General features: G+C 36.3%; 1 protein-coding gene across 2 annotated transcripts; it reads right to left on the minus strand.

The window, feature by feature from the left end:
* Positions 1-912: 912 nt before the first annotated feature.
* On the minus strand, positions 913-27,529 carry agpat3 (1-acylglycerol-3-phosphate O-acyltransferase 3). Of its 2 annotated transcripts, none has more exons than XM_032567807.1 (10): positions 27,288-27,529; positions 14,210-14,267; positions 13,211-13,442; positions 9,760-9,929; positions 9,499-9,660; positions 7,452-7,605; positions 7,261-7,363; positions 5,292-5,367; positions 4,987-5,185; positions 913-4,879 (listed from the first exon to the last, which is right to left on the minus strand). In XM_032567807.1, exons 3-10 carry the CDS (start codon positions 13,386-13,388, stop codon positions 4,788-4,790), a joined length of 1,134 nt encoding a protein of 377 aa, XP_032423698.1. In that variant the 5' UTR covers positions 13,389-13,442; positions 14,210-14,267; positions 27,288-27,529; the 3' UTR covers positions 913-4,787. The 2 variants fall into 2 exon arrangements, with proteins under 2 accessions (XP_032423698.1, XP_032423699.1); XM_032567808.1 differs by lacking the exon at positions 27,288-27,529 and adding an exon at positions 21,365-21,388.
* Between the last annotated feature and the right edge of the window lie 204 nt (positions 27,530-27,733).

Here is a 27,733-nt window from a genome sequence, read left to right on the forward strand (position 1 = left end):
AAGACCCAGGGATTGGTTCTGCTGTAAATTTAACAAAATGTGATAAATTATTTTTAATGTGTTTATTAGGTATTTTAACATGTTTAGTTTAAACACCAGTGAGGGTTTATCTCTACTTGCTCACTTATACCAGCCGTCCCTGTCAGTATGTAACATTTATAAAATGTTTATTTTTGTTGTTGTCCCCTCCAGGGGGTCTTTTGTGGGCTATAGTGTCCCTTATATGAAAGTAGGCTGAAAGGAAAGGGGGAAGACATGCGGCACATATCGCCGGTCCGGGAATCAAATCAGTGACGGCCGCGTCGAGGACTCAAGATCTCCTAACGTGGGTCACGCTATCCCCTACGCGACCACAGCACGCCCCATAAAATATGTTTTTACATATTTGCTAAAACTATGTTGTTACCTTATGATACATCTGTAAAAAGACAGACCTCTTCCACCTCCTGCCTGAGCTGTTATTGCCATCTGAACAATTGTACTGCTCCTGTCAAAAATCAACCAATCAGAGTCAGGGGAGGGCCTTAGTGCTGTCAATCACTCAGGTATGCAATGCTAAATGTGCTAATGCTAGAAAAGGAACTTAATGCAGAAAAACGTCTTATTTTCCATCATTTGAGCTGTAGCATTCATGGCGGGCTCTACTGTTGGACGACGCTGTAGCAAAGTAAGTCTCATACCGTAATGTCACAACATAGTGACAATTTCAGCAGCTATTTTTTTAATTATAGAAGTACTGCAGCTTTAAATGGTGATCAAAACACAGGAAATCAATAAAACAGCAAAATATACCACAAACGTTTTAGATAGAATCCCTACAGATATCCAAAGAATCCATTAGAAATCAAGTTTCTCTGTTACACAAAGCATGATGACTACAGTGGCAACAGCATCAAGAAACACACAGGCATCTTCCCCAGAAAGCCTCTTTATTCAGATTCAGAGTTAATGCCACAGCAGTTGCATCACCAGTCTGTAAAAGAATCCCTGAGTCAGAATGAACTCGATTCGCTGCCTGTGCAGTAAAGCACATCATGCAATAAAAAAAAGAAATAAAGGAGTGCAGTAAGAAATGATTAATGACTGCTCGGACTGAAAACTGCTGTGGGAGCAAAATTTAACCTCGGTCTCCTCTGGTCGCTGGAGGCATTCATCACTGTAACACTTCTGCTGCTGCCCCCTAGTGGTAGATTTGGTTGTAGCCTGAAATAACGGTGCAGTCAAAGACAGTGCAATGTGGAAAACCAACTACTTCTAAACAAAGCATTGTAATTATTTACATTATGTACATAAAACCCATTGATTTTAGGGAGGAATACTAATAAAAGCAGCTACGCACAGCTCTAGTTTCTAAAGGACATTCAGATTTAGCTTATTTACATATTAATGTGTCGCATATTAATTTAGTGAAGTTTGTGGATGCGTCATGAAAAACAAAGGTGAATGAATGCGACTCTGAACATGGGTGGAGAAGATGCTCTCCTTTCACCTGCATGGCTTCATGGCTGCATGTTCATACAGAGAAACTCAGACAAAGCCAAAGAAATCCAAGGGTAAGAGTTGCTTTGTGATTAAATCCTTTAATAATCTCAAGTGTTTAAATGGAAGAAAACATAAAAATAAAAGCTGTAGAAAAATAACAAAAACAAAAAACTAGCCAAACAGCCGATGCAAGAGGTGCAACTAACGGGGAGAACTGGAGATTTTTCCAACGTGAAATGCTTATAGCTGGGCTTTAATTTGTTAATTGGAAATTAAAGAACAGAAAAATAAAAATATTTTGGACTTTTCCCCCCCCAGAAACCTAAATTTGGTTTTCAAGAGTGACAGAAATTGTTGGGAAAATTTGTATCAGTTCTGGTTACAATAAATGTAAATATAAGATCCTTTTAAGTGGCATAAAAAAACCTGAATAAATCACAGAAGCTGCAAATTTACCAGATAAAAATGTCTTACATTTTCCAATTTCACATGAGTTAACTTCTAAATATTAAAAATATAAATACTAATAATAATCAAGCAGCACTAATTTATTAAGGGACTCAATTAAATAAATAAAGTTGTCTATAAACATTATTAGATGTTATAATTTAGATAAAAATTTATGTATCCAATATTTCAAAGATTGGTGGAAAACATTAACTGAAATTTGAATGTATTTGTAAAAAAATTTGAAATGTTTTCAATATTTACCAATTGCATGTTTAACAAATCATTTGCACACAATTCCAAATTAATTTAAATGATCACATGTATAAATGCTGATTTAAGATCTATTTATTCTTTAAATTGTGTGGTTGTTTTGGCCCTTGATGCTAATTAAGGTTTGCACGAAATCTGTCCGTTTATAGATGACTACGGAAAGAAGAACTGGACATTTCTCCGCTCAAAAATAATGATGCTTTGCTTTCAAAATGTGAAAACCTGCGTGCAATTTTATATTCAAGAAATCAAAATCTTCCTATAATGTATTCAACAGTGATTTTTATTCAAACACAACCAAAAAGTTTCCTAGAAATCATCTGAAATTATTTAAAGTGGATAACAAAAGATTTTTCTATATAAAAAACAACTCAGAGATTTAAAAAAGTGGGTTTGATGCAACAAAAAACCAACTTCCTATAAGTCATTTAATCAAATAAAGCAATTTATCTTCTCTTACAGATTGTTTTTTTAAATTCCTAAACAAAACAAATAATTCCTTTTTTGTCCACTTTGAACATTTAAAGTGATTTTTTCCCCCAAACAAAACCCTCCCAAAAAGAAATCCCTTCAATTAACATCTTCCTATTAGTCCACGGTTTAAATGATTCAGTCATTTTGCTAATTAACTCTTCCTACTCCACCATGCATTATTGTAAAGACAGAAATGAAGGGTGAAGATTTAAAACATAACAAAAGTGGCGTTATGCGTTTCAAAGGGAGGTAAATAAGCAATCCCTTGCCTGAGCAAGCTTGATTTAAGGCAAAGGTTAAAAATACTCCTACTGCAGTCTATGCTAACAGCTGTGTGGCTACATGAAAACAGTTGGTGACCTTTGACCCTTGATTCTGCTGCCATTCATGTTCCACCGTGAGCTGCGTTTCAGTGTCGGGGGGGGGGGGGGGGGGGAGGTCGAAACGGCACGTTAAGGAGGTCGGAGGTCGTCCGCCTTACACGTGGGTGAGAAAACGAACACTCCTAAAGGTGGAGTGTTTGTTTGAAATCCGATAGGAGAAATGGAGGAAAAACGGGAAGTTTGTGTTTTAAATGAGGGCAGGTTTCCTCGGTTTTCACATTCAGAGTCCTTGCTGCAGCTCAGCAGACACCAGCCCATCTGAGAGTCTAAAGTCAGGATTATAACTTTATATTTAACTAATTTTTTAAAAGAATTTCCAACTAAATTAACGATTAATTTCACCAGAAATAGATTACAATGAAGCAGATGATTAGAGATGCACCAAAACATCACTCTTCAGTGTGGAAGTGGTTGCTGAAGGAAGAAAACAAGTCGTTTGTAGACGTTTGACTTTTTCTTAAGCAAGATTTGTTTTGAAATGTTGCCGAACTTTTGGAAACCTTTAAGTTTTACCTAATATGAAAAACATATAAAATCTTACCAAGTGTGTTGGATGTAGTTTCTGGTGTAAATATCTTACTACACATTAAATAATACAAAAACAAGCTTATTACAAGTAACTTTTCAGCAAGAAATAGCAGCTTGTAAAGACGTAATAGTAAAAATGAATGTATTCATTTTTCAAAAAGCTATAGTTCCACTGGCAGATTTTATTTTACCTGTAACGTGGGAAAAATTTAAGTTATAAGGTAAAAATTCTGCCAGTGGAACCAGTACTCTTGTTTTTAACCAGTATTAAGAAATTATTGATTTAAAATAAGCAATTATATTTAGCTGAAAAGTTACTTTTAAAGTTAGTTAGACTTGAAATATAAAAACTAAGATATTTGCACTAAAAACTAGACCAAATGTACTTGGTAAAATTTTGTGTTTTTGCAGTGTACAATAAGGTGACTGAGAAATTACTAACATAGAATGCTTAAATATTAGTGAACCGTTTCTTTTGACAGCAATTATCTTCTTATTTTGCTTCAAAAACACTTTTAATAACGTTAATGTTCTTAAATCCAGAGGCTTTAGCTGGAGGTTGGATGTTGGGTTATGATTGGTGGATCTCTAAATGTCTTTTCACTGAATTATTTCCTATTTTTTTGCATTTAGTTCAATAATTTTAGCCATTTTGTGGTTTAGTTGTAGAAATCTGAGCGCTGTGAAGCGGCCTTTGAGTGGTTTGTGTGAGCTGATTAAGGAAAGCCAGGCTGGGCCGAAAGGCACCGATTTCCATCAGAACAAGGGGAACGATGGATCCTGGTGTTGGGAAGAAGCACTGCCGCTGGACAACAGAAATTAATCGGTGTGGATCAGGATGTGTTGCGTGAGCTTCAAAGGAATCAACAGCTGACAGGAAGTGGGCGTGGCTTTTAGAAAATGATCTCAGGCTTATGATTCTTGTTTAACGGACTTAATTGGGAGTTTGGTGGGTTTACAGCACTGCATCTCCCCCCCTCCTTATAATCTGTGATAAACCAGAGAGCGTCATTCCCACACCTTCTCGTCTTCGTCTCTTCCTCCGCTGAAGGCAGGATTTTCTTCTCGTTTTTTGACTCTGGTGTTGGTTTTGTTTTCACAGGTGGGCCTCCTCCCCGGCCTGCCAACGGCAGGAGGAGGATGGAGTTGGACGGGGAGTGAGACGCCGCGGTGAGACGGGGTCGGGGGGGGTCACACAGTTTACTTTTTTTTCTTGGCCTCTTGGTCTCCGTAACTGGAGCCTGTTCTCTTCACCTCTGTGACCCCGATGAGACGGCGAACAGCAACTGAGGCTGGCAGAGGACAAAAAGAGAAACAAAAGAGAAACAAAAGAGGACATCGACGTGAACACAGTGGATTATATTTTCCTTCCGGTCCAAGCGGCGCCTGTTGAACCTACCGATGATGAGGAAGGTGATGAAACCGATGATGAGGAGCGGGGAGCCGCTAACGATCACCCCACATGCTAATTTGATGAGGGGCGACAACAGAACGGTGGCCCAGAACAGGAAGTTGAGCAGCGTCCACGGGCGGCGCGGGGGGATGATTGTGGGTCCAGGGAACTTTCCTTCCTTGTCGTACTGCTCCTGTAAGGCGTCCTGACACACAAAACAACAAAAACATTGCATTCAACACACAAAAAGACACACACATCTACTGAAACATGCATGACGAAGGTAAAGACCCAGTTAGGTTCCATCTTACTTTCTCCTGGTAGAGCTTGTGCAGCCAGTTGGCACACTCCTGTTCATTATCCGGAATATCCTCCACAGAAAACCGCCTGGACGGGAGAACGTCAACGATTAGAGGGATTAAAGTAAGAAATCCACCAAAAACAAATCATCACATCCGGGGCACCGATTTATCAGAGCCGATTTCCTTAACTTTGATTGGCCGATACTTTCATGTTATTGACTGATCTTATCTACCTCAGCGAAGGTCTAAAATTCAGCCACTGTCCTTTTCTGCTCTCACATGAGAAAGGTTTTACTGATAGACCGTCCCACCAGGTCATGTCTGCAGTTAGCCCTTCCAGACAGCCAAATTTGCAGAACTGTAACTCTGTCACACTTTGCGCTATCTGAAAAATAGCAACGGTTTCTGAAAACGGAGACGTTACGCTTTCCAGCATATATCGGGTTATTACAGTAATTTCACTCCTGCCTTTCCAGGGAGTGAAGTTAATCTGGGGGGCACTTTGTTCATAGAGTTAATTCCAAAAATAACTTGCTAGATATTGAAAGTTACAGTTGTTATGGATAAGTGGGCAAATATATTTACTCACAGGACATTTAAAGAACTGTGTACACTTAAAATAAGCAAAAATATTCAGACGGAGATTTGAAACTTAGGTCTTAAAGGTCACAAATTATGTTTAGTGACTTTTCAGACGAAAAAAGTTGGTATTAATCAAAATCATAATTGGCCAGAAAACCGCAATCGGTTCACCAGTACTGGTTACCAACAGTTGTAGTTCCAGTTGGAAGTAAATCTCTAACAGAAAGTTTTTGTTTTAAGTGGCAACATTTAATAATAATAGCCTAAAATGCCTCCATCTTCAACTTTGTGGGTATTTTTCCTTTGGTAAAAGATTTCCAGCTCCAGGCTCAACACATTTTATATTTTCTACCAACTCCTGATTAGTTAAACACAGAAACTGAAATCTGGTTCTTTTCCCTAATGTCTTTTGGGAATATTTAAAGTTTTTCCTTGTTATTTTAAAGTTATACTTTGAGGTGATGAATATTTTGTAATTTATTTACTGATTGTGATGCATCACTTACCTAGCTTATTTTAAATATTATTACCAATTACATGACATACATGTGAGGTTCTTTCAGAGAGGTTTTATATTATGTACATTTAAGAAGGCTGAAAAATATTAATGATAACTTGGTGACCATAAACACACTTTTTGGGATGGCTCCTGGCTGTCGGTGCCAAGTGCCAAAATAAAGTTCAAATACTCCAAATCTGTTTAATGGTGGTAATAAAAAAGGTTTAAAAATGTCTCTGTAATGGGATAAATTCTCACTGTCTTAACTTGACATAATTATTATTTATCAGTTATTTCTGGAACATGCCAATATTGTGAAAAATGTATAGATACCAATTTTAGTTGTTTTTGCCATCTATTCTTTTTGTTCTTACTGAATTTTATTGTAATTGCGTATTAAGAGGACAAGAATTTCTTTAATAAAGATTATTATCACTCATTTTAATTTTAAAATAATTTTTCTCCTCACCTTTAATCACAGAAATGTATTTAAAAGTAGTAATAACATGTTTTCCCAGATCTTGAAAATTAAAGTAAATTTAATAGTTTTCCAGACTTTTGAGAAACGTGGTGTGCAGTGCATGCTTTCAGCCACCAGAGGGCGCTCTGCTAATTCATTTAAATCCCAGAAGGTAACTGATTTGTCTTTCCCAATAAGGAAATCCTTGTAAACCAGACACATTAATGCATTTCTGTCTTATTAAGTTTAAATAATCAATAATGTTGTTGTCGTTATGGATGGATTTCATCCTGTCTGTTTTTATTTGGAAGAATGCCTGACCAATAAAACCATTATTATGAACCCATTAAGACGCTGGAGTCCAGCCAGCTGATAAAGGACACAACCGAATCAATTTCTCATGTTTTATTTAAAAAGAGAGCATAAAATGAACTCACTTAACACGCAGGTCAGCTTTGTATTTTTTGCCGTTGACGATGTCCAGCAGAGTGGGAATCTGGTTGTCCTTGAAGTTCAGAGTCACATCATACACAGCAGTGACTGTGAAACAGAGGAAAACAAAATGAGAAACAAAAACCTGTGGGTTTTATCCCAGTTTGTGATGTCTGTGTTTGCTGACGAACAGCACCTGTGCCTTTCAGACACTGCATCGTGGTGGTGAATCCTTTGGTTCGGGGTAGAAGGTGATACTTGAGCTTGGGGAGGCCTTTACTCTCCGCCACCTGCATGCTGATTTGGTGTTTCTTCTCCGTGAAGCGGGTTCCTTCACAGTACAGCAGAAACTGTGGAGGCAGAAGCTCAACTTATACACAAAAAACATCAAAGTGAAGGGTTTGGGTGTCCTCTTTTCTCTAGTCCCATTTAATCTGCTTGGTTGAATTACAGATCAAATGCACCTCAGTGAAACATGAGGCTAAAACAATGTTACCACAAAACCTCACAGGACCACTAAAGCTGACAGATGGAGGGCAAACCAACTTAACTCTGCCCGACTTATCAGGGTAATAACGTCTGATCTGGTCCAAATAAAACTGATGCTTTTAAACATGCTGAGAAAGAGACGGATGAGACACAGGAAGAGGGTTCCTGCAAGTTGGGTTTAAGACTTTTTAAGACCTGCATCGCGACAAACGTACAAAATAAAATCGCAAATAAATAAATCGGAGGGATTCGCAGCAGAAGTGAGCCAAAGGCTAAGACGAACATTGTCCTGCCAACTGCTGATAAATTTGCCAATGATGGATTTAAGAAAACGTTAGCTACCTCTGACATGTTAGCAGCTAGTTAGCGGTAGCTAACTTAAACTTTTGCCTGACGGAAAAGTCCTGTGGAAAAACCCCCGCTACTAATGTGAGACCAAATAGTCAAACATTAGAGACCTGTGATTCACATATGTTATGCTAAGCTAAGGCTAACTTACAAAAGTAAGACCATTTAAAACTTTAATTTTAGATGTATTTAAGACTTTTTAAGGATGTGCGGACAGCCTGAAGGAAATAATCTACTGCAGCTCTGTGCTTTAAAAAAACCAGACAAACATAACGGGGAAAAACTCAAAGTATTGGGACAATGTTAAAAAACTTGAGAGACCCGACTAAAGTTAAGTTATTAATAAAAAGTCTTGTGGAAAATTTTATTTCCGATGGTTTTTTTTCTTTAAATAAAACCAGTAAAGAACCACCTTGATATCTTGATAGTCTCCATTTGGACAGAGACTGTTAAAGAGATGCTCCCACTGATATGATTGAAAAGCTGCCATTTTGAAAAATACTGCAAAGATTTGATGAAGTAGTTCGCCTGGACTTGGATTTTTTATTTTATTAAACGTTTTCCTACCTGGCACTTTTGCCCATTCCCCCTGTCTAAGTTGAAAGATTTAAGTTTTTGAATCAGTTTAGGTTACAGAAACCTCATAATTAATTTTAATTATCGTTGTTTTGTTTACTTATTTTGGAAACTTCAACTATCTTCTAGTTCCACTGGTAAATGTCCTTTAGATATTAAAGTTTTTGCCATTATTTTTATTATTATTTTAGCCAAAAATGGTGAGTGATACTATTATTGTTTATCGCAATCATTTCTGGGGAAATTTCATCCAGCAAAACTTGTTATCACCACCAATCTATCTGTGATAAAATGTGTATTTAATCTTTATGTTTCAATTCAGGGAGGATATTTTATTATCTTAATTCTATGAGATGGACCAATCCGAAGAATTAATAAAATTATATTTGAATAAGCGAATGTCTACAGGTATATTACAGGGTTGGCCGTAAGTCTCCATACATAGGAGAATGTAAAATGTATATTTCTTTTATATTTCAGATTCCCAAGAAGATACGTTTGACAAAAGAGCAAATAATTTAAATTATACTGCTGGCTGGATCGGGAAGCAGTCTCATGGTTGCACGAGACTTTAATAGAAAACATGGAACGAGCATCAAACACGACACTGTAGCAAAACTTATTTGCAAGTTTCAGAAAATTGGAAATGTTGCAGAACAACGATGAAGTGGTCCAAGACGTGCAGCGATTACACAGAGTCCCACAAAAATAAAAACAGTTGTCCAATATAAAATGTTTATTTTTTCTATGTATGGAAACTTATGGCCCGCCCTGTAGACTTAAAATGAATAACAACCCATCCCAGTTCAACATGCCACCACAGCACTCACCCACATATATTCAGGATAATCTTTGAGCCTGTCCAGGCCTGCAAAAACCGTTTCTCTGTCCTCTTCCCACTTTCTTTTGCAGAAAACGATTTCTAGAAAGTACCAGGTCCAGCCGATCAGAGGGACCTTCAGTAGCTCGTGTTTGGCCAGCACTTTTGAACTCTAGAGGCAGGAAAGAAACTTTTACAGTTAGAACGATGTCAAAATAAAAACCTGAGCTTCCTGCCAATGTGTGTAGACACAGTTTGGAGCTTCACTGACCCCTAAGACCCCGTATCTTTCACACATGGTCCAGCCACACAGGAAGTCGATTTCAAAGTTGTGGTTGAGGATGATGATGACGTGCTCCTTGCCGAACTTGTCCACCGTAGCCTGGTCAGTGTATAGGGTGCATTCTGTGCCCGACCACCACTCCAGCATCATCACCAGCTCTAAAAAATAAACAAAAACAAATGACAGAATTAAACGAACTTCAAGAAAAAATTTAAAAAATGCTGAATCTGCTCCAGTGTTTAAGGTCACCGTTTCAAAAATATCTGTCAGGGGTTAGCGTTAGCAGCTGAGTCACACAGTCTGTTGTGGAAGTAGGTGAAAGTTTAGCATCCAGCCTGGTGTCTGCTCTGTCACACATGCAGTAAATAAAGAAACTCTGCTGCTCTCTTTATAGACACAGAGCCTCACACTCTTTGAACTTTCTCACATTTTATCACATTAATGTAGTTTATTCATCCAACATAAGATAACATGTAATTGAGAAGTAAAGTGCAAGATGAGTTGAGCAGAAACATAAAGTAGAATTGGTGCAACCTGTTTTTTCACTTCCAATATGACACCGATATCGCAGCTATGAGAATTAGCCAATACTGATCAGATATCAGCACAAATCATACACACTTCTACCTATTTTGTAGTATGGAATATTAGAAAATGCTTTATCAAGCGATATTACTCAGATAACAATAGTCAACAACAATAGGTATGCAAACAACTGACCGCTGACTTGTTTTCTGGATAATATCGGATCAATATCCTGCATCAGCAGAGTCATTTTCTTTCTGTATAAGATTCAGTTCAGTTTTATTCAAGTCCTGCATGGGCAATTCATGGCGCAATAATTATATATATAAAAAAATACACAAAAAACTAAGGGACAAACTATCAAAGACAATAAAGTGTGCCAAAAAAAGACATTAGATCTAAATTGATACATGATAGGAAGAGTACAGCAGGTTATATCATCGACAACCAACAGTTGCTGCTAACATCGGTAATATATGGAACAAAAAAACGGAGAATTTAAAAACACAAACTGTGTCTATTTACACCCAGCTGTTATGTGAAGGCCTCACAGGTTTGTTGGAGAACATCAGACAACAAATAACATCTTAAAAACCAAGAAACACAGCAGACATGTCTGGGGTGAAGTTATAGAGAAGTTGGAACTATGCTTGGGTTGCTAGGAGACGGGCTGGGCTGGCAGTGGTTGCTAGGTAACGGCGCAACGTGACTTAATATTCAGGACATTTTATAAAACGGCTCATTTTCCAGAAACCACACAGCAAAAACACAAAATCATACCAACTAATTTTGATGTAGTTTCTAGTGCGAATATCTTAGTACACTTTAAATAAGACAACCCAACTTAAAAGTTACTTTTTTAAGAAAGCTATATTCTTGTTTTAAGTAAATAATTCCTTAATATTGATGAAATATTGGCAGATAAATTAACTTGTAAGATGGAAAAAAAATGTCTTGCCAGTGAAAACAAGTACTTTTTCATCAATACTAAGGAATAATTTACTTAAAACAATCCTCTGTATTGGCGGTCTAGCCTTTCTGTAAAACAGTGACTTGTACAAGTGATTATTATCTTTTTTTGTGATGTTTTTTTTATTTCTTAAATTATTAATATTATTTTTCTATGGACCTGTTTGTGTCTTTAAGGGTAAAGGTAGTTTTATTTATATAGCACATTTTCAGCAACAAGGCAATACAAAGTGCTGTACAGGATTTAAAAGGAAATACAAACAAAATAACAAACCAAAAGATAGAGCAAAAGAAAAAAAAGCTAATTATGTTGATCCACAAACTAGATACTCCTATTCAGGGTTGGTAACTATCATCTGGTTCGATTCCTTTTCTGGTTTGAAAGAATAGGAGTCTAAAAAGTAGTTTTTCTGGATTCCAAGTTCTAATGCCTGTTCTGGGTTGCTAGATAAGTGTAAATATTCTCTGGTCTTTCTAAGTGTGCTCTACATTTGTAAAAGTAATGAGTACTCTACAGTTTCTAAGTAATAATAACTAAATGTTTCTGTTCTGGAATAATTTTTTCTGGATTCTAAGTTTGTTCTAATTCCTTTTCTGGGTTGCAATAATAGGAGTCTCTGCATAATAATCTAATATTGATCTAAATAGTGAGTACTCTACAGTTTCTAAAAAATAAGCTAAACAGTGACTAATAAACTAGAGTCTCTGTTCTAATTAATTTTCTGGGTTAAAAATAAGTACTCCACGGTTCCTAACAAAATAAAATAAAAAAGAGGAAAGGACACATTAGGGCACATGGCAACATTAGGACAAAACAAAGACATGAGTGAAGGCGGTGACATCACAGGGCCTTGAAACCACGTTGCTCAGCCTCCCCGCAGAAGTCCGATAAGATGTTGTTATCGAGGAATGTCCTTGGGAGCGCTCAGCTCCACAGCTGCATGGACAACAGGAGGGGGTGAGGTGGGAAGGAGCGTTATGTTTACATATCTTCAAGGAGGTTGGAAATATGCAGCCTTTCCAAGGCAACACAGGGAAAGCCAATTCAGATACTGAATGTCTTAGGTGGGGTAGATTATAAATTTCAATCTTCCCTAAAGTCTCTCCGATACATCTCAGTTCCCAATTATCCAAATTAGTTTGGTCGTTCCACAGAACTGAAACTAGCAACTTCTCAAAGATCGATTCCATCCCGTTAATGAGTTTTGAGTCCTCAGTTGGGCTGCGAGTCTCAGCAAGACTCACATCCAACTTGCGTCTCTGTCCACACCAACAGTCTGAATGTTCGCTAGTTCGGCCAAGTCTGTCATAAATTTGTCAATTAGCCAGGTATCCACAAGCTCCAAACAGCAGAAATCCTGTTATCATGAATAAATCCAGGGTGAATCCCACCGGGTGTGTCCCAGCAGGACAAGAGGGCTCTCCTGTTCCCAGTCTTCTCATAAAGAAAATTTGATCAATTGAATTGAGAGATCAGTTGACCAGATCCATAATTTGCGGATTTGGAGGATGTGCAAAGAAAGGCTCCAAAAATATAGAAAAAGACAGGACAAAAACAGAGCAAGCAGGGTAGGTAGGTGCAGGAAGGGAGCAGAGAAAAAAGTGTCCAACTTCACCGAGAGCAAGAGAGGACAAAATAAAGCTAATGATGATGTATCCTGCTAAAATGTCACTTGTAAGATAGTGCATTTGAAATAAAACAAAACAAAGATGTCTGCGCTAGAAACTAGACAATAATATCAAGATTTTGTGTTTTTGCAGTGCCAAAAACAAGCTGAGTGGTTTTATTAAGAGCTTTGGCTGCTTTTAGAAGCAGTTTAGACTCAAATGGATGCACAAAAATTTGCAAAATGTGGATTTTGCCTAATGCTTCCACAAGGCTCTGTACGGCATCACAGTGGGTACAAACGTTACGCGACACGCAGCGGGAGTTTGAAGTACTCACGACTCCACAGAGAGTAGGAGAGCCTGCAGTTGATTCTGCGGTAGAGCTGCCTGTTGATGGGCCAGAACACGCAGGTGCAGAGCTGAATGAAGTTTATGATGAGGCCGCTCACCACAAACACGAAGCCCATCAGCAGCTGCAGGATGAACAGGTTCTTCAGGTAGGCCAGGAGAGCCATGGCTGAGGAGCCTGGAGGGGCTGAGCGGGCTCCTCTCTACACACCACGACCAACCTGGACACCGCACAGAACCAAACTACATTTTACAACCTCACTGGTATTTACACCTATATTAATAATCAATTATTCAGATAATTAATCGGTTAATTGAATAAATAATTGGTACATTCTGCAGATTTTCCACGTAAGTATTTTTATACAATACTAGAAATACATTAAAAGATGTGAACATGCAAATTAATTGTGTTTTTAAAATAAGAAATTAATGTAAAATGCAATAACATAGCAATCCTTTAATGAACGGTTGATCAGTTGTAGCATCTGCAAGAAAAAATACTTCTAATGTGAAAAGCTCAACTCCTTGACTTATCAATACACTGTAGGAATAATTTAACTATTTTTGGGTTAATTAATTAATAATTGGATGCAAAAGATGCCTGATTTAATAGTATTTGAACCAGGTGAAGCTAAAACTAAGTCACTAGAGGAGTTCAGGATAGAACCAATTTACAGAAAAGTGAGGTTCTTTTATCTTTAATGCAAAATTTATAGATCTTTTGTATGGTTTTGGATTAATTACTGCTCTGAGTGTGCTCTTCTTTCAGCAAATTGCCTTTTTTGTCTGCATACTCCAGTAAACGATTAATCAATTACTAAATTAGTTGATGGTTAATCAAATAAACTGATTAATCACGATTAAGCCAATTAATTCAGCCTCAGCTTAAACTTTGATAAAATAGTGTCAACTTAAAGATGTTGCTGCCTCAGCTTTGATTAACTTCAGGCAAATATAACAATTTTCAGAAAAACAATGTTCTTACCACAGTGGAGTTCCTTTACAAGCCGCGTTTACACGGCCCGTCAGCCAAAACCACGGACCTGTGAACAGACAGCAGGTCAGAGAATGAAGGGACACATTATGGCAACAGTGATATTTATGCCAACTTATTTAAAACAACAAAAGTATAAAATAGTTTCTCTTTTCCAGAATGTGCTACAGGACAAAAGGACTTGAAGAGTGAATAGTAAGTAGGTTTGTTCCATCATTATAAACCTTATTAAAGACACAAATAGGTTCATATGAAAAAAAGTATTAAAAATACAAATAACTAATATAAAAAGATAGATTTTTATAAAGATTTGTTTATTTGGGTTCCCATTTGCCTTTGCTGTAACAATGTAGCCATTATTACAAAAACAGTTACACACCTACAAGATTTTTTCTACTTTTCTACTTTGTTTCAGTAAAATATTGTATGCAGGTTAAATGAAAGGACTTCCAATAAAATTACAGCTTCTGATGACGTTTAAAATGACAATTTTGTTCCATAGTTCAAAACGTTTGGACAGAACTGCACCAAGATGCTGTTGCTGTAAAACCACAGTTAGCATGCTACAAGCTGTTTCACACAAAAGCTAATGGATAACGGGATGCACTCTCTAGTTGTTTAAAAGTTTTTGTTAATATTGTGAAAACCTGATGGTTTTACTGGGGATTATGCTGTGAGAATTGCATATTGTAGCATTGGGACTTGCAACAAAAAATAAAATGAAAAATAAAAGCAGAGGCTATTTATTTTTGTATTTAAGCTGCTTCGGTTCTGAGGTGAAGAGATCTGAGCTTCTCAAATTCTTATCTGGAAAAAAAGATTTTCTTTACATTATAGCACCTCAAACCCAAATATCCATATTTTAGAAACCAATTACTTGATGATATGGATTCTGGGTTACTATGGTGGTGAAGAATAAGACATTATGGCAGAAATAATGACTGATTTTATAAGCAGATAATGTCCAGTTGCAGGATTAAGTGACTTATACTATAAATATTAGATCAATTTAGTAAAATTATTTAAAAAGCTGAAACCTGCGTTTAGAAAAGCAGCCAACACACAATAGCAGCAAGGGAAGATTTTGTTTTACAATTTTTTAGAAAGCAATGTAGGTCAAACGTACAATTACAGTGTGTGTACTGAGGTGACTGCACAACACAATACTGAATGGACTGTTCTCACATCTGCAGCAAAGCCCATTAAAGTGTAGGTTAAGCCCGTTTTAACGCGGTTCCGACCAACATTTCTAATCTGTTATCTTGTAGAAACCCCTCAGTTCCTCAGGGACGCTCCACTATTCTGTAGGGTTATTCTACCACAGCTTAAAGAGGAAAAAAATTTAATCCCAAACACTATTTACAGGAGATCCTCTTCTTATATTCTAAATAGATTACAAAAAGGTTTCAAAGTGCTTATAAGCCCACTGCAGTCCTTTTTTGGATATAAATCCGTCACTGCCAGCTACACCTGAGCAGCTTGCAATGAATCAGACATATTTTGAAACAAATGCAAAATTTTTTGAATATTTAACAACAACTCACACAACAAAGGCCTATCCCTACTGCGAGCAACAAGTCACAACTTCCTCAAATGCGTAAAAATCAACCAGAAACTGTGGTTGCAGTCTGAAGTGTTACGCAAATACTACAAGTTTTCAGCTCTCTTTTATTAACTGGTATCTATTTTGTAAATAACGTTTTGCTAGAGTTGCATTTATTTAGTTTGAGGGTTAAGTAAGGTGAAAGTAAAATACTGCCTATTAATTCAATTATAACCAAAGGAAAGCAGCAGCAGCAACTTTTAAACACTTAAGTAGACTTATTTTACATTTCTAGTTGCTGTGAACAGAACCGAGAAGAAACGATTAATCGTGATTAATCGTCAACTAATTTAGTAATCAACTGATTGCTAACTGGCGTATGCAGTCTCAAAACAAAAATAAAAACATATGCAGAAACTGCACAATGAATATATACATTATGCATTTAAAATATAAATACATTTGTCTGTAAATATATTTTAACTTCAACCTTTTAATATTTACGAAAGGAAATTTGTATTATTGCATTTTAGAAAATAAAATGTTTATTTTTTTATTTTAAAAAGGAATTAAATGTGTTTATTTGCATATTTTAATGAATTTCTAACACTGTATAAAAAAGGCCTCAGTGTTTTAATGAAAAATCTGTAGAATGTAGAGTTTTTTTTATCCCATTAATCAATAAACAATCGACAGATTAATCGTTTACTAAATTAATTATTAGTCGCAGCCCTGGAACAGAGGCAGCTTGAATTTAGGCCAAACGGATGTTATGAAGCCAGACTGTTGCAGGTAGGGGAGAGGTATTTTCCAGCGCAATCAAACCCACACACACACACACACGCCCATACACACACACACAGCAACTTAATACACACAGAAGGGATAGAAACGCGAAGCAACCCTGTGTGAGGAAAAAAAGCTACATATTAAATTCAAATTCATCCCAATTTAGGTCAACTTTTGAGGCCAGTAAATGCAGAAGTGTTCAAACACGCAGCATTGCGTTGGTTCCTGTACTGAGAGCTCATTATCAGTTTAATCGACCATAAATATCTCAGCATGATCCTACAAACGTGACCTTTGTGACAATGACGGTTATATTACGAAACATTTTATCTTAAAAGCCAAGAAAGCTGGTGTTTAATAGACGTATACGAACATAAGGAAGGTGAGGGAATAATTTACTACAACCAGAACGAGGAATGGGAGGACAAATCAATTCCTAGAATGCCAAGCAACCTTAAAAGACGACTGTTTAAACACATTATTCACTGGAAAATTCACTGGTTTCTGTAAGTTTCACCAATTTAATGAAACCTAGAACTTTTTAAAGATCAAAATCACATAAATTTCAGACCCACGTGAATTATGGAAACCATAACTTTTATTAAACTTGCTTGATAAATTAAGAAAGTTGCATATCTTTTATTAAATCAGTGTTTTTTGCTAGATCCAACAGACTTCATATCGGCTACGCAAAAAGTTTAAGCCAACTTATCATAAATCATAAATTCATATTTTCAAGACGAGCTTCGTTATAGATTAACACTCTGGTCATCACAACTACAAGAACCAACGTTGGATTTGATTATCTAAATAGGCCAGTTTCAGTACTTTTTAAAGTACTATTCATAAGATGGCACAGTTGCTATGGTGTGTAGTCATGGCAACAGTGTTTTTACAATTGGGAGCAGATGATTAGCGTCTCAAAAGCTCAAATAAAATTTGAACTCCGAATTGAAAATGATGCTTCCTGGATGCAAAGCTTTCAGTCAGAGGCGTCTTTAGATCTGTTGCGAGACTGACTGCTACTGGAGATCCTTCCTTCCTCAGCATTACCATCCATAAAGAGGCTTTGAATATATTTATATGTATGTGTTACAACATAAATTTTCCAGTTGGGATAAATAAAGTATTTCTGAATTGAAATTAAGGAAAAATAAAAACCACCAGCTGTAGATTAAGTGGAATTTAAATTGTATTCACAAATTAATCACCTTTTGTGAAATGATTATCAATGATGATAAAAGTGACAGTAAAAACCATAATGTACGACATAAAGTCAGAGACTCGCAAAAACAAATATTGTGTGATAAAATAAAACTGATCAGTTAGACCAAATTAGTACACCAGTTACATTGTAGCAAAATAAAAACAAAACTAACAATACTACCTATATTGTCTAACTGAGGGATGAAACTAATGATTATTTTAGTAATCAAATATTCTGATGATAAATTCGATGGTCAGAATTGCAGATTTTCCATCTTACTACTTACAGTGTTAGAAATGCATTAAAAGATGCAAATAAGCAAATAATTACTTTATAGAATAAGAAACCAATGTCATTTCCTAAAATGCAATAACATAGCATTCCTTTAGTGAACGCATATGTTAAAAAGTTCCTAGAAAGAGATTTATTTTATTTTATTACAAATTTTGAACAAAGACAAAGCAAAAGATGACATGTATTTATAGACAAAGATTTTTTTTATCTTAAATGCAATATATATATATATATATGTCTTGACGTTACTGCAATAGCAGCCAACGATAAATCAATTACTAAATTAGTTGACAATTATTTCAGTAATCGATTAATCGTGACTAATTCGATTAATCGTTTCACTACTAGATGATTCTGCATTACAACAAAAAGTTTTTGTTGTAATGCAGCAAAACTAAGATGAATGAATTCAAAACTTTACACAAACCTTGTAAATGTGTCCCTTTTTCTCTGATTAGTCCCAGAAAAACTGAAACCACACCAAAGTTAACTTCATGTGAATCAACTCTCACTTCTATCCATTGCTTAGAAGACTATCAGAAAATCCCAGACTCATTTTCCAGCCTCTCTCACATTTGTCAAAAACATAAATTCAAATTTTAAACTAATAAATAATGTCCAGATTTATCAGATTTATACACATCTTTTACATTTCCAGTCAGTCGCTGTGTTTCATCTCAAGCTGCCCTACAGAAACCGTTTGCTGCTGCGACATGCTGCGCTGCAGAATGAGGCATTTCCAAATAACTCATGAACTTTGCTCTCATTTCTCTTTCTACAGACACTCCCTTCTGATCCTATCAGTGTGATGCCACACACAGCACCTACAAAACACTCAACTTCAACAAATCTCTTCACAAACGGCTTAAATAACTACTCTACTAAAAAAAAAATATATTTTAAGCTTAATAATGTCTTTTATACACATTGAACAGCTCTGCAGTGCAGCTTTCTTTTATTAGTCAACAGAGCGGAGAAAAACTGGTTCATTTGTAAACAAGAGCTTTTCATATCATACTGCTTCCATCCTTTACCAGAACAGAAACTTCTTCCCTCCTCGCTCTGCAGAATATCTCCAATGTTGTGGGTTTTTTTCACAAAAACAACCAGGTAATCTCGCCGAGGAAGACCTCGCATCATGAAAACAGTCCACAGCTAACTGCAGCTGTGTGGGTAATTATATTTTTCTGCTTATAATCAGAACAAACTGCTATAAACACAACAGTCATACATATTAGATAAATGCCAGCAGTTTGGAGTAGCAATCCAAACAAAAAGTTAGTGACTTTTTTTCTTTAACTTGATCAAGACTGTTAAGATATTCATTTTGACTATTTTCCCATAATTTTAATTTCTTCTAGTCTGCATCAATTGGTTCACAGTGGGGGGTTTTCCTCCATAGTTCCTTATAATGCCTATTTTACCAGCTACCAGTAGTATTTTAACCAAATCTCTGTCCCTTTTTTGTACATTTTCTTCAGATAAATTACACAGATGTAATGTTCATATGAATCTTGTAGCCAAGTATTTTCAGTAGTGAATTATTTAACACCAAATTGGTGTTATTGTATCACATTTCCAAAAGATGTGGGCAATATGTGCCTACAATTTTCCACAATCTCACCAATGAGGTACATTTTTACTTTTTATATAAAGAGTTTTATATGAAATTTTCATATTGAATTCTGATCCTCGTTTTTCTTTTATGCATTTGGTGTAAAAATTGTTTATAATCAACTTTTTTATACAAACAGGATATGATTCTAACTTTACTTCCTTCATATGAGTTGATTATTACTTTAATCTCAGAGTTAACGGTTAATTAAAAAGCTAAATGAGTGAATGAATGATGGGAATCTGAAAAGATCTAATAAGGAACGTCAACGTCCTGTGCAGTTTTGAAAATATAGACGTGTTTAAATCCGTCGCAATAAGCAATCAATCAATGAGGTTCAATAATTTCCATTCTGATGATTAATATTTTGTTTACTGAGCCTTCATAATCCTTTTTATTTATTGTTTCGCTTGTGTGTGGTTTTCTTGTCCATGTTATTTATTGCTTTTGTTTGTTGTGTTTTAGTTTGAATATTTAAAATATCTTCCAGATCCCGTGTTTATTGGTCTTTGAGAAGATGAACTTGCATTATTGTGCCATTATTAGTATTTTACTTGAAAATTTTCTCAGAATAATATAATTTCTGGGCCAATTTATCGCCCAGTAAAAGTAGCTATTGACGGGCCTGGTAAAGGTAGTTTTATTTATATAGCACATTTTCTGCAACAAGGCAATACAAAGTGCTTTACAGGAATTAAAAGAAAATACAAACAAAATAACAAACCAAAGGAAAGAGCAAAAGAAAAAAATAATCTAATGTTGATCTAAAGTATGTAAACTAGATACTGGGTTTGCTCATGAATTATGGGTGAAAAAACAAAAACACGCACAGGTGGTTTGGCGTAAAAATATGTTTGGATGGACAGAATGAAAGCAGGGCCCACTTGTGAGAGGCTGGAGGACAGATAAGTAACGGTGACTGGGTTAAAGCTGCTTAAGGCTGGGCAGCTGCCTCTGCGCTACATCACCTGAACACGGCTACTAAAAATAATAACCTGCATTTCTATCAACATTCACCGCCAGAAAAGCTGCGCAAACGCCAAACAAACCAGAGGAAAGGTGAGACACTTTGGAACTGGTTTAACTTTTAAAATTGTATTAAGCCTGTCACAATAAACAAGTAAATTAATCACATGGTAAATTAAAATCAGAGGTGGGAATTGTAACCACAAATTATACTCAAGTATGTAAAAAAATATTTTAGTAATACGTTTATTAAAGTACTGAGTAACTGAGGTTATTATCATTTACTATTTAAAAATTACATGATCAGATGGAACAAAATATAAAGTTGGAAATTTTTGAATTTTAAGGGCGAAAATGACAAAAAGTAACAAAATCAGGGATTTTTTTTTTCCTAATCAGTTTCTATCAATAAGAAATTTAACAAAAACTGCAGGTGTGTGTCTGGTGAATTTTTGGTTAAAACATGTTTGTATTCCAGTTGCAGTGTTAATATCCATTTGCATTTAAAGTTTATTGATAATTGAGAATGTGTTTTTTCATTATTATGCCATCACTATTGCAGGACTTGAAAATGGCCTCAAAACAACAATATTATCGTTTATCGCGATAATGCTTGAGATAATTTATCGTCCAGCATAATTTGAAAAATTACACAAGATGTTCCAGACCGCCTTAAAAAATATGCAATAAGTGAAATTTTTCTGCCAATCGACCTGTATGAGCTGAACTTACCAGTAGACATAGTAGGCCATGGCCATGAACACCATCGCCCCACAGATCCCAGTGAAGATCATCACAGCGCTCTGGTTCAGCATTTTGGCTCTTTGTTTGCCACCAAACTCAAAACCAAAGTAAATAATGTGAAAGTACAGGCCTGCGGAGAGCAGCGGACAGTCACAGGCTGGCCTGCTTCATAGCCATGATAATCCCAGAGCAGGAAAAACGGGAGATTATGATGATGACAGCAGAATACAACCAGATCCCAGGACCTGATGGAGGAACTGCCTGATCAGCGTGGGCGCCAAGTAAAGCGTTACCCATCAGCAGCAGGGAGAAAAATCACCAAAATAAACACATTTCCATCATGGAGAGGAGTAAAAACCAAATTAATAACCTCTAAAGAGGATCGTTATGGATGGTTTCCTTGAGAAAGGCAGCAGCAGCTACACATGTACAGTAAGCAGAGTCTTGGATTCCCATCCTCTAATCCAGTGGATCAGATTAGTGCTGATTACCAGGCTATGTGCACCCTGAATATGTCACATTGCATTAACATTAACAGAACCAGACAGAGTTCTGCTCTACCAGGAAGCCGATGGGATCTGTTACGGTACAACAACCACTCTGTGGATTTCCTACATAAATATCAGCTTCTCATAGGGTTTATCGTATCGTTGATCATTTATTGTGATACATGTATTATTGTTATTATGATAAATTCCAATTATTGATGTTTAAACATTCACAAAACTGTCAGTATTGTTGGGATTGTTCATTTTACTACTGTATTTTCTGCACTGGATTACTAATGAATGGTCTATTTTCAATCTTTTTTCATATGTAAAGCACACCAGACAATAAGGCGCATTATGCAAAACAAAACAGATAAGTCAGCCAGTCAAAGCAGTATTTGTATTTGTGGAGCTATGATCACAGAGTGCACCGATTGCCGTTTTCCAATCGATTAGTTCAATCAATTAACAAGCCTGACCTGCCGATTCAGATTACTGTCGTGTGCAAATTTTACAAAAATGAGACTAAAATACATCTCAATGCAGAACGTGTTGCCCAATGAAATCGCCAATGCTGATGGCAGCAACCACAATTCATTTTCCTAAAGTATTTTGGCAAAGAAGCTACACTGAAAGCTGAAAATAATCATTTTCTAAAGCTATTAAAAATAGCTTTCAATGTATTATTCATCTGATAGTTGAATAACCTAAGTAATAAATAAATAAAAAAATTGTTGTGTATTTATTCAATAATTTAGCAGCAAAAATGTTTTTTGAATTGAAAATGTTGATTTTTTTTGTCAATAGTTTTTAATTAAAATGTGAATAAATACAGACCGAGCATTTAACTTGACTACAAGTCCTACCACTACTAAAAATAAATCCCTCCACTATACCAAGTTTGAAATGTGAATTAAAGGTAAATATAGTAGCACTTTGCACGTTATGGTTGAATAACCTAAATAAAAAATTTAAAATAAATTTGTTGTTGAGCTCATGTGTATTTATTCAATAATTTAGCAGCAAAAATGGTTTTTGAATTGAAAATGTTTCTTATTTTGTCGATAATTCTTAATTAAAATGTGATTAATTACACACTATCTTGCAATTAACTTTTAATGAATCCCGCCACTACTAAAAATAAAATCCCTGTAATGTGAATTAAAGCTAAATATTTACACGTCGTGATCCCTGCGTGTTTATGACAGCAGCATCAGACAGAAACCTCTGGATGTTTTTTCCTGGTATTTATAAGCCGACGGACACAAACCGTCACAGCAGGAAAGTGTTAAAGGTCACAGAACCGTCCGGAGGCTCAGCAACCAGAAGCAGATAAAAATACATTGTGATCAGTGGAGAGTGAATTCTGTTCATGTTTCACTGCCCTCACTCTCTGCATTAGTGCGCCGCCCTGAACCCAAACCACCTTAAGGAATACCGCCGTGTATTTTAAGGCTGCACTTACACTACAGCCAAACGTTTCTGTCGTCGGTGAGTAAAAACGGCAGCCAGAGAGTTTTTAGTTTCAGGGCTACAGCGGACAGACACGGAGAAGCACAGCAACAAATCCAGACGGATAAGACGTAATTATACACGTAATGTCACAAATAAATTCATTTATTTTGCTACAGTCATTTTAAAACCACATGCATTTTTTAGATCTAAATTACATACTTTTCTAGAATTAATTTCTTATTTTTTGCAGTTTTCACCACATTCTGAACATTTGTAAACAAAATAAATCCTTTGATATAAAGACTGGATTGTCATCATTTTATCTCTGTTCCCTTTATTCAAATAAAAAAACTACGCTTTTACGGCTTTCTTAGCAGTTTATCATATCGTTTATCAACTATCGCGATTTTTTGTCATGATAAGAATTTTTATTTAAACAGTGTCAGTGTTGTGATTGATATTTTTACTACTTTCTTCACTGTTTGTTCAATTAAAGTATCAATAAATATCAATACATTTGAAAATATGATCAAATGCATTTACCATGCTCAGTTTAATTACATAAATCCCACATATTTTATGTGATGGTTTTCTAAAGAAGCGTATTACAAATGAAGATATTTTTCAGGAGCAGTATTTTTGTTTGTGGGGCTGTAATGTACAGTGCAGAAACAGCCTAAAAAAAGAGGTAATAAATACTCCTTATCATCAATTTTATCAACATTAACACCAAATATTGTGATAGAAGTTTGCATCTATATCACCGAACCATAAATTCTGTGTTTTCCACCTACTGAACACCTGACTCTAATGATTGGGTGATTAACAGGAGCTCTTGGTAGCTGAAGTGGTAATGCAATCATTCGGATCAGGTGGGCTGAAGGACAGGTGGATCAGGATTGATAAATGTGTTTCTGGTACAACTCTAAACATTAAGAGCTACGATCTTACAACTTTTAAATCTGAATCGAAAGTCTGAAGTCTCACATCTACAGGTCATTCAACTTTACAAAGCCCGGTCATGCATTAGAGTCAGGTGTAAAAGTTGCAGGATATTAGCTTTCTAGGACTGGACTTGTGCATCCCTTGTCTATAAAGACCAAAACAAAATGGCCGTCTTTTTGTTTTGTAATAAAAATACCAAAGGGTAAACTATTAAACTTAATGTGTGATGTGGCAAATCAGTGTAAAAACAAATTATGTAAAAAAAAATAAATCAATCTTAAGACAAAAGTCCACAACATATATAAGGCATATCTTAGGGTGTTTTCCCAATCCAAAATTGGGAAATTTTGGATTGGGAACCAAAATTGCAACATTTGTCACATTTTTCAGCTAATGCAGTTCGCTTTCCGCTTTCTCACCACACCACAAAACAATGCAAACGATTTATTTAAAAACATGTTCCTCTCCTCGCCTGTGGGGGCGCTGCACCAAGAACCACTGAAGGAAATGACACAAAACTTCTGACGACTAGAAGAACTTTCCTACTTCACAAAAGGTAAACAAAAATGGAGGAGTGTGAGATTTTAGCAGTTGTAGGATTTCTCTTTTGTCTTTTGTAGAAGAGAACTACCCTGTACATGTTTGTTTTGGTTATATTTACCCAGAATGCCTTGCATTATAGTTCGCTTCCTGCTTTTGGAGCTGGTTCGATTGTCATTAACATTTGCTTTCAAACTGCACCAGAGTTCCCTTTAACTGAACAGAGACGTAGGTTTGTTGGCAATAAACAATAACTCAATTAATCGTATGATAAATTAAAACGAACTCAATAATTTCCATTCCATTTCCAAACTAATCTGATTTTCTAATTGAACTAGAGTCCAATTAAAGTGGACCAAACAGGGCCAGTGGGAATTAACCCTAAATGTTTGTCCTTCAAAAACATGCATTTCACAAAAATAAAAAAGCCTGCATGTTTGAAAATAACCAACTCTAAAAACGCTAAAAGTACTAAGCCATGATAAAGCTGACTGATACCAAAACTATTAAGCTATTTTATCGCTTATTAAATACATAAGGTAAAAAGAGCTCTATGTATTTCTGGGTTATTCCTGAATAACTTCAGACATGCAAATGGTCAAAGCTAATTGGCCCTGCAATCCTAAAACACGATTATAACCTCTTTAAAGCCGCCTCAGCACTTTGCGTGGAAGAGGCCACACTAACAGGCTGTGCAGTGACTGATTACACTGGAGGATCCCTACGTGCCTCGTTTCTGTTTTGGGGAGGACTAATGGCAAAAGGGTGAAGTTATTGCTACGAGTACAAACGGCTAAAGTCGCTGTCATCCTTCAGCTAACTGCATTAATGAAAGAGTAAAGATAAGGTCTTATCAATGTTTATACACCTCAAAGTCCTGCAGGCCAACGCCGAGCTTGATAGGAGGATCAACGGGTTACTACTACGTGTCTGCATGGGAGTGAACTTAGCACAAACACGCTTTGCAGAAGCTTTAATTTGAACTTGCACATTTTTCTCAACAGCAAAACAAACAATTACTTTCCAAACTTTGGTTCATGGCTCAAAAAACAGGCTGTTGGATGTTTAAGAGCTCAATTAAACAAGACTGAACATGAAAAGACCAAGTATTTCACAACCTCAGGATGGAATAAAATTAATATTTCTCACAATTAAGCTATTTTAAACAACAAGCCATTTCTAATAGTGTCATTTTCCTACTTTATGCTGCAGCTTTTATGCACTTTACCGCATAAATTTTACCAAGTAACATGTGCATTATCCAAGAGATTAAAGAAAAGCAATTATGCCATAGGTAGGGCTGTCACAATAACACACTTTGCTGAACAATAAATTGTTCCAGAGGTTATTGCAATAAACAATAATATTGTTTTTTTTGAGAGCATTTTCAATGGTAACAGCACAATAAAGCAAGAAGGCATTCTCAAAGATCAATAAACTTTAAATTCAAATGAATATTTAACACAGGAACCGGAAAACATTTTAAATGTCTAGTTGAGACCAATTCACCAGACTGAAGAGCATCATCGTCTAGTTTTTGTCAGAAAGAGAGAAAAGCAAAAATTATTGAGATCGTTTTAATTTATCATGCGATTAATTGACCTTTGGTTATTGTGACAGGCCTAGACATTGGCTTTCCGAATGCAAATTAATCAGGAAAATCTGAGGGGAACAAACACACTTCCCCATCTAAACTGTAGTATTAATATAGTTTCTGGTGCAAATTCTTTTTTAAAAAGTTACAACAAAACTGTAACTTAACACTGTGCATTGTAACATTCTCCTACAAGTCACAATATTGCTTTTAGGCAAAAAAAAAAAAAAAAAGATGCCTTAGTTTTAAAATGACATTCTAGCACTGAACAATGCACTGGTTCATGCAGAATGAAACGAACTCCAGTAACCTTTCTGCTTGTGTGAGCGTCGCAGCATAGGTCACTAGTAAATATAGCCTGTCATGACTAACTGTGTGCAACTCCAGCTTTACAGCATGCGTCTCTAAACGCAACGCTGCGCCACGACAGCCTTGATAAACTGGGCAGCACTGACAAAGCTTATCTTATCACACACACATGGCTTACTGCGCTTTGAGTTAATGGGTAGATAACTTACAAACTGACTTAAAAACACATGACATTCGTTTGTTAATAATAATAACAGGAAGAAGAACTGCCACATTATCGCCATTATGTAAATGAATGAAATCTGTCAGGGAACTCTAACATAAAATTGCTGCAACTCAGGAGAAGGAAGCTAGCGACACATGCTAGCATGCTAAGTTAGCTAAATTTATGTCGCAACCCGCAAAAATATATGTTTAAAATTACTAAAGGAGGAGTTGTTTTATTTATCTATTATCTGATCATAAATAGCAACTTTTCCCACACCGACTGCATTGTGTCTTAATTGTAAACTGGAGCTAAGCTAAGCTAGTTAGCTGCTGACATTAGCAGCCGGAGTCGGAAACGGTCCCCTGCTCTTACCTGCAGGAGGATCAGTCTGGAGTCGGTGGGTTTAGCGACACTTCCCTCCGCTTTTTGCTCCCTCCGAGGGCGAAAAATGCATCTGTGAATGAACGCTGCGTGCCTGCTCCTCCTCTGGCTGGAAAAATATGCAGCACAAATGAGTTGAAGTGGCCGGATTTAGACGAGCGCTATTGTTTGTCCGTAAAAGCAGCAGCAGCACATTTCCTCAGAGCCCAGTTGAAGGTAGCTGCTGGTCCCACATCCGGTCCGGCCCCTCATTCATTTCCACCGAGATCGATCCAAAACTCCGGCTGCGGACCTCTGCAGGTTCTGCCAGACCAATTACAAGGAAATCAGCCATGTTTTGTTAAGTTTTATTTGGTCATTATTGGTGAAAACTCCCCTATACGCCCCATTCATTCAGCACAAATAATGCTTCAACTCCATATAGTTTCTGATCTATT

The sequence above is a fragment of the Xiphophorus hellerii genome, chromosome 7, assembly GCF_003331165.1.
Source record: "Xiphophorus hellerii strain 12219 chromosome 7, Xiphophorus_hellerii-4.1, whole genome shotgun sequence".
NCBI classification, from domain to species: domain Eukaryota; kingdom Metazoa; phylum Chordata; class Actinopteri; order Cyprinodontiformes; family Poeciliidae; genus Xiphophorus; species Xiphophorus hellerii.

Excerpts from the sequence above, each read along its gene's own strand:
- agpat3 (XM_032567807.1), bottom strand. The coding sequence starts at position 13,388 with ATGGCTCTCCTGGCCTACCTGAAGAACCTGTTCATCCTGCAGCTGCTG. Across the intron at positions 9,661-9,759 it reads AAAGATACGGGGTCTTAGGG|AGTTCAAAAGTGCTGGCCAA; the intron begins GTCAGTGAAGCT and ends TCCTGCCTCTAG. Across the intron at positions 5,186-5,291 it reads ACAAGCTCTACCAGGAGAAA|GACGCCTTACAGGAGCAGTA; the intron begins GTAAGATGGAAC and ends TTTGTGTGTCAG.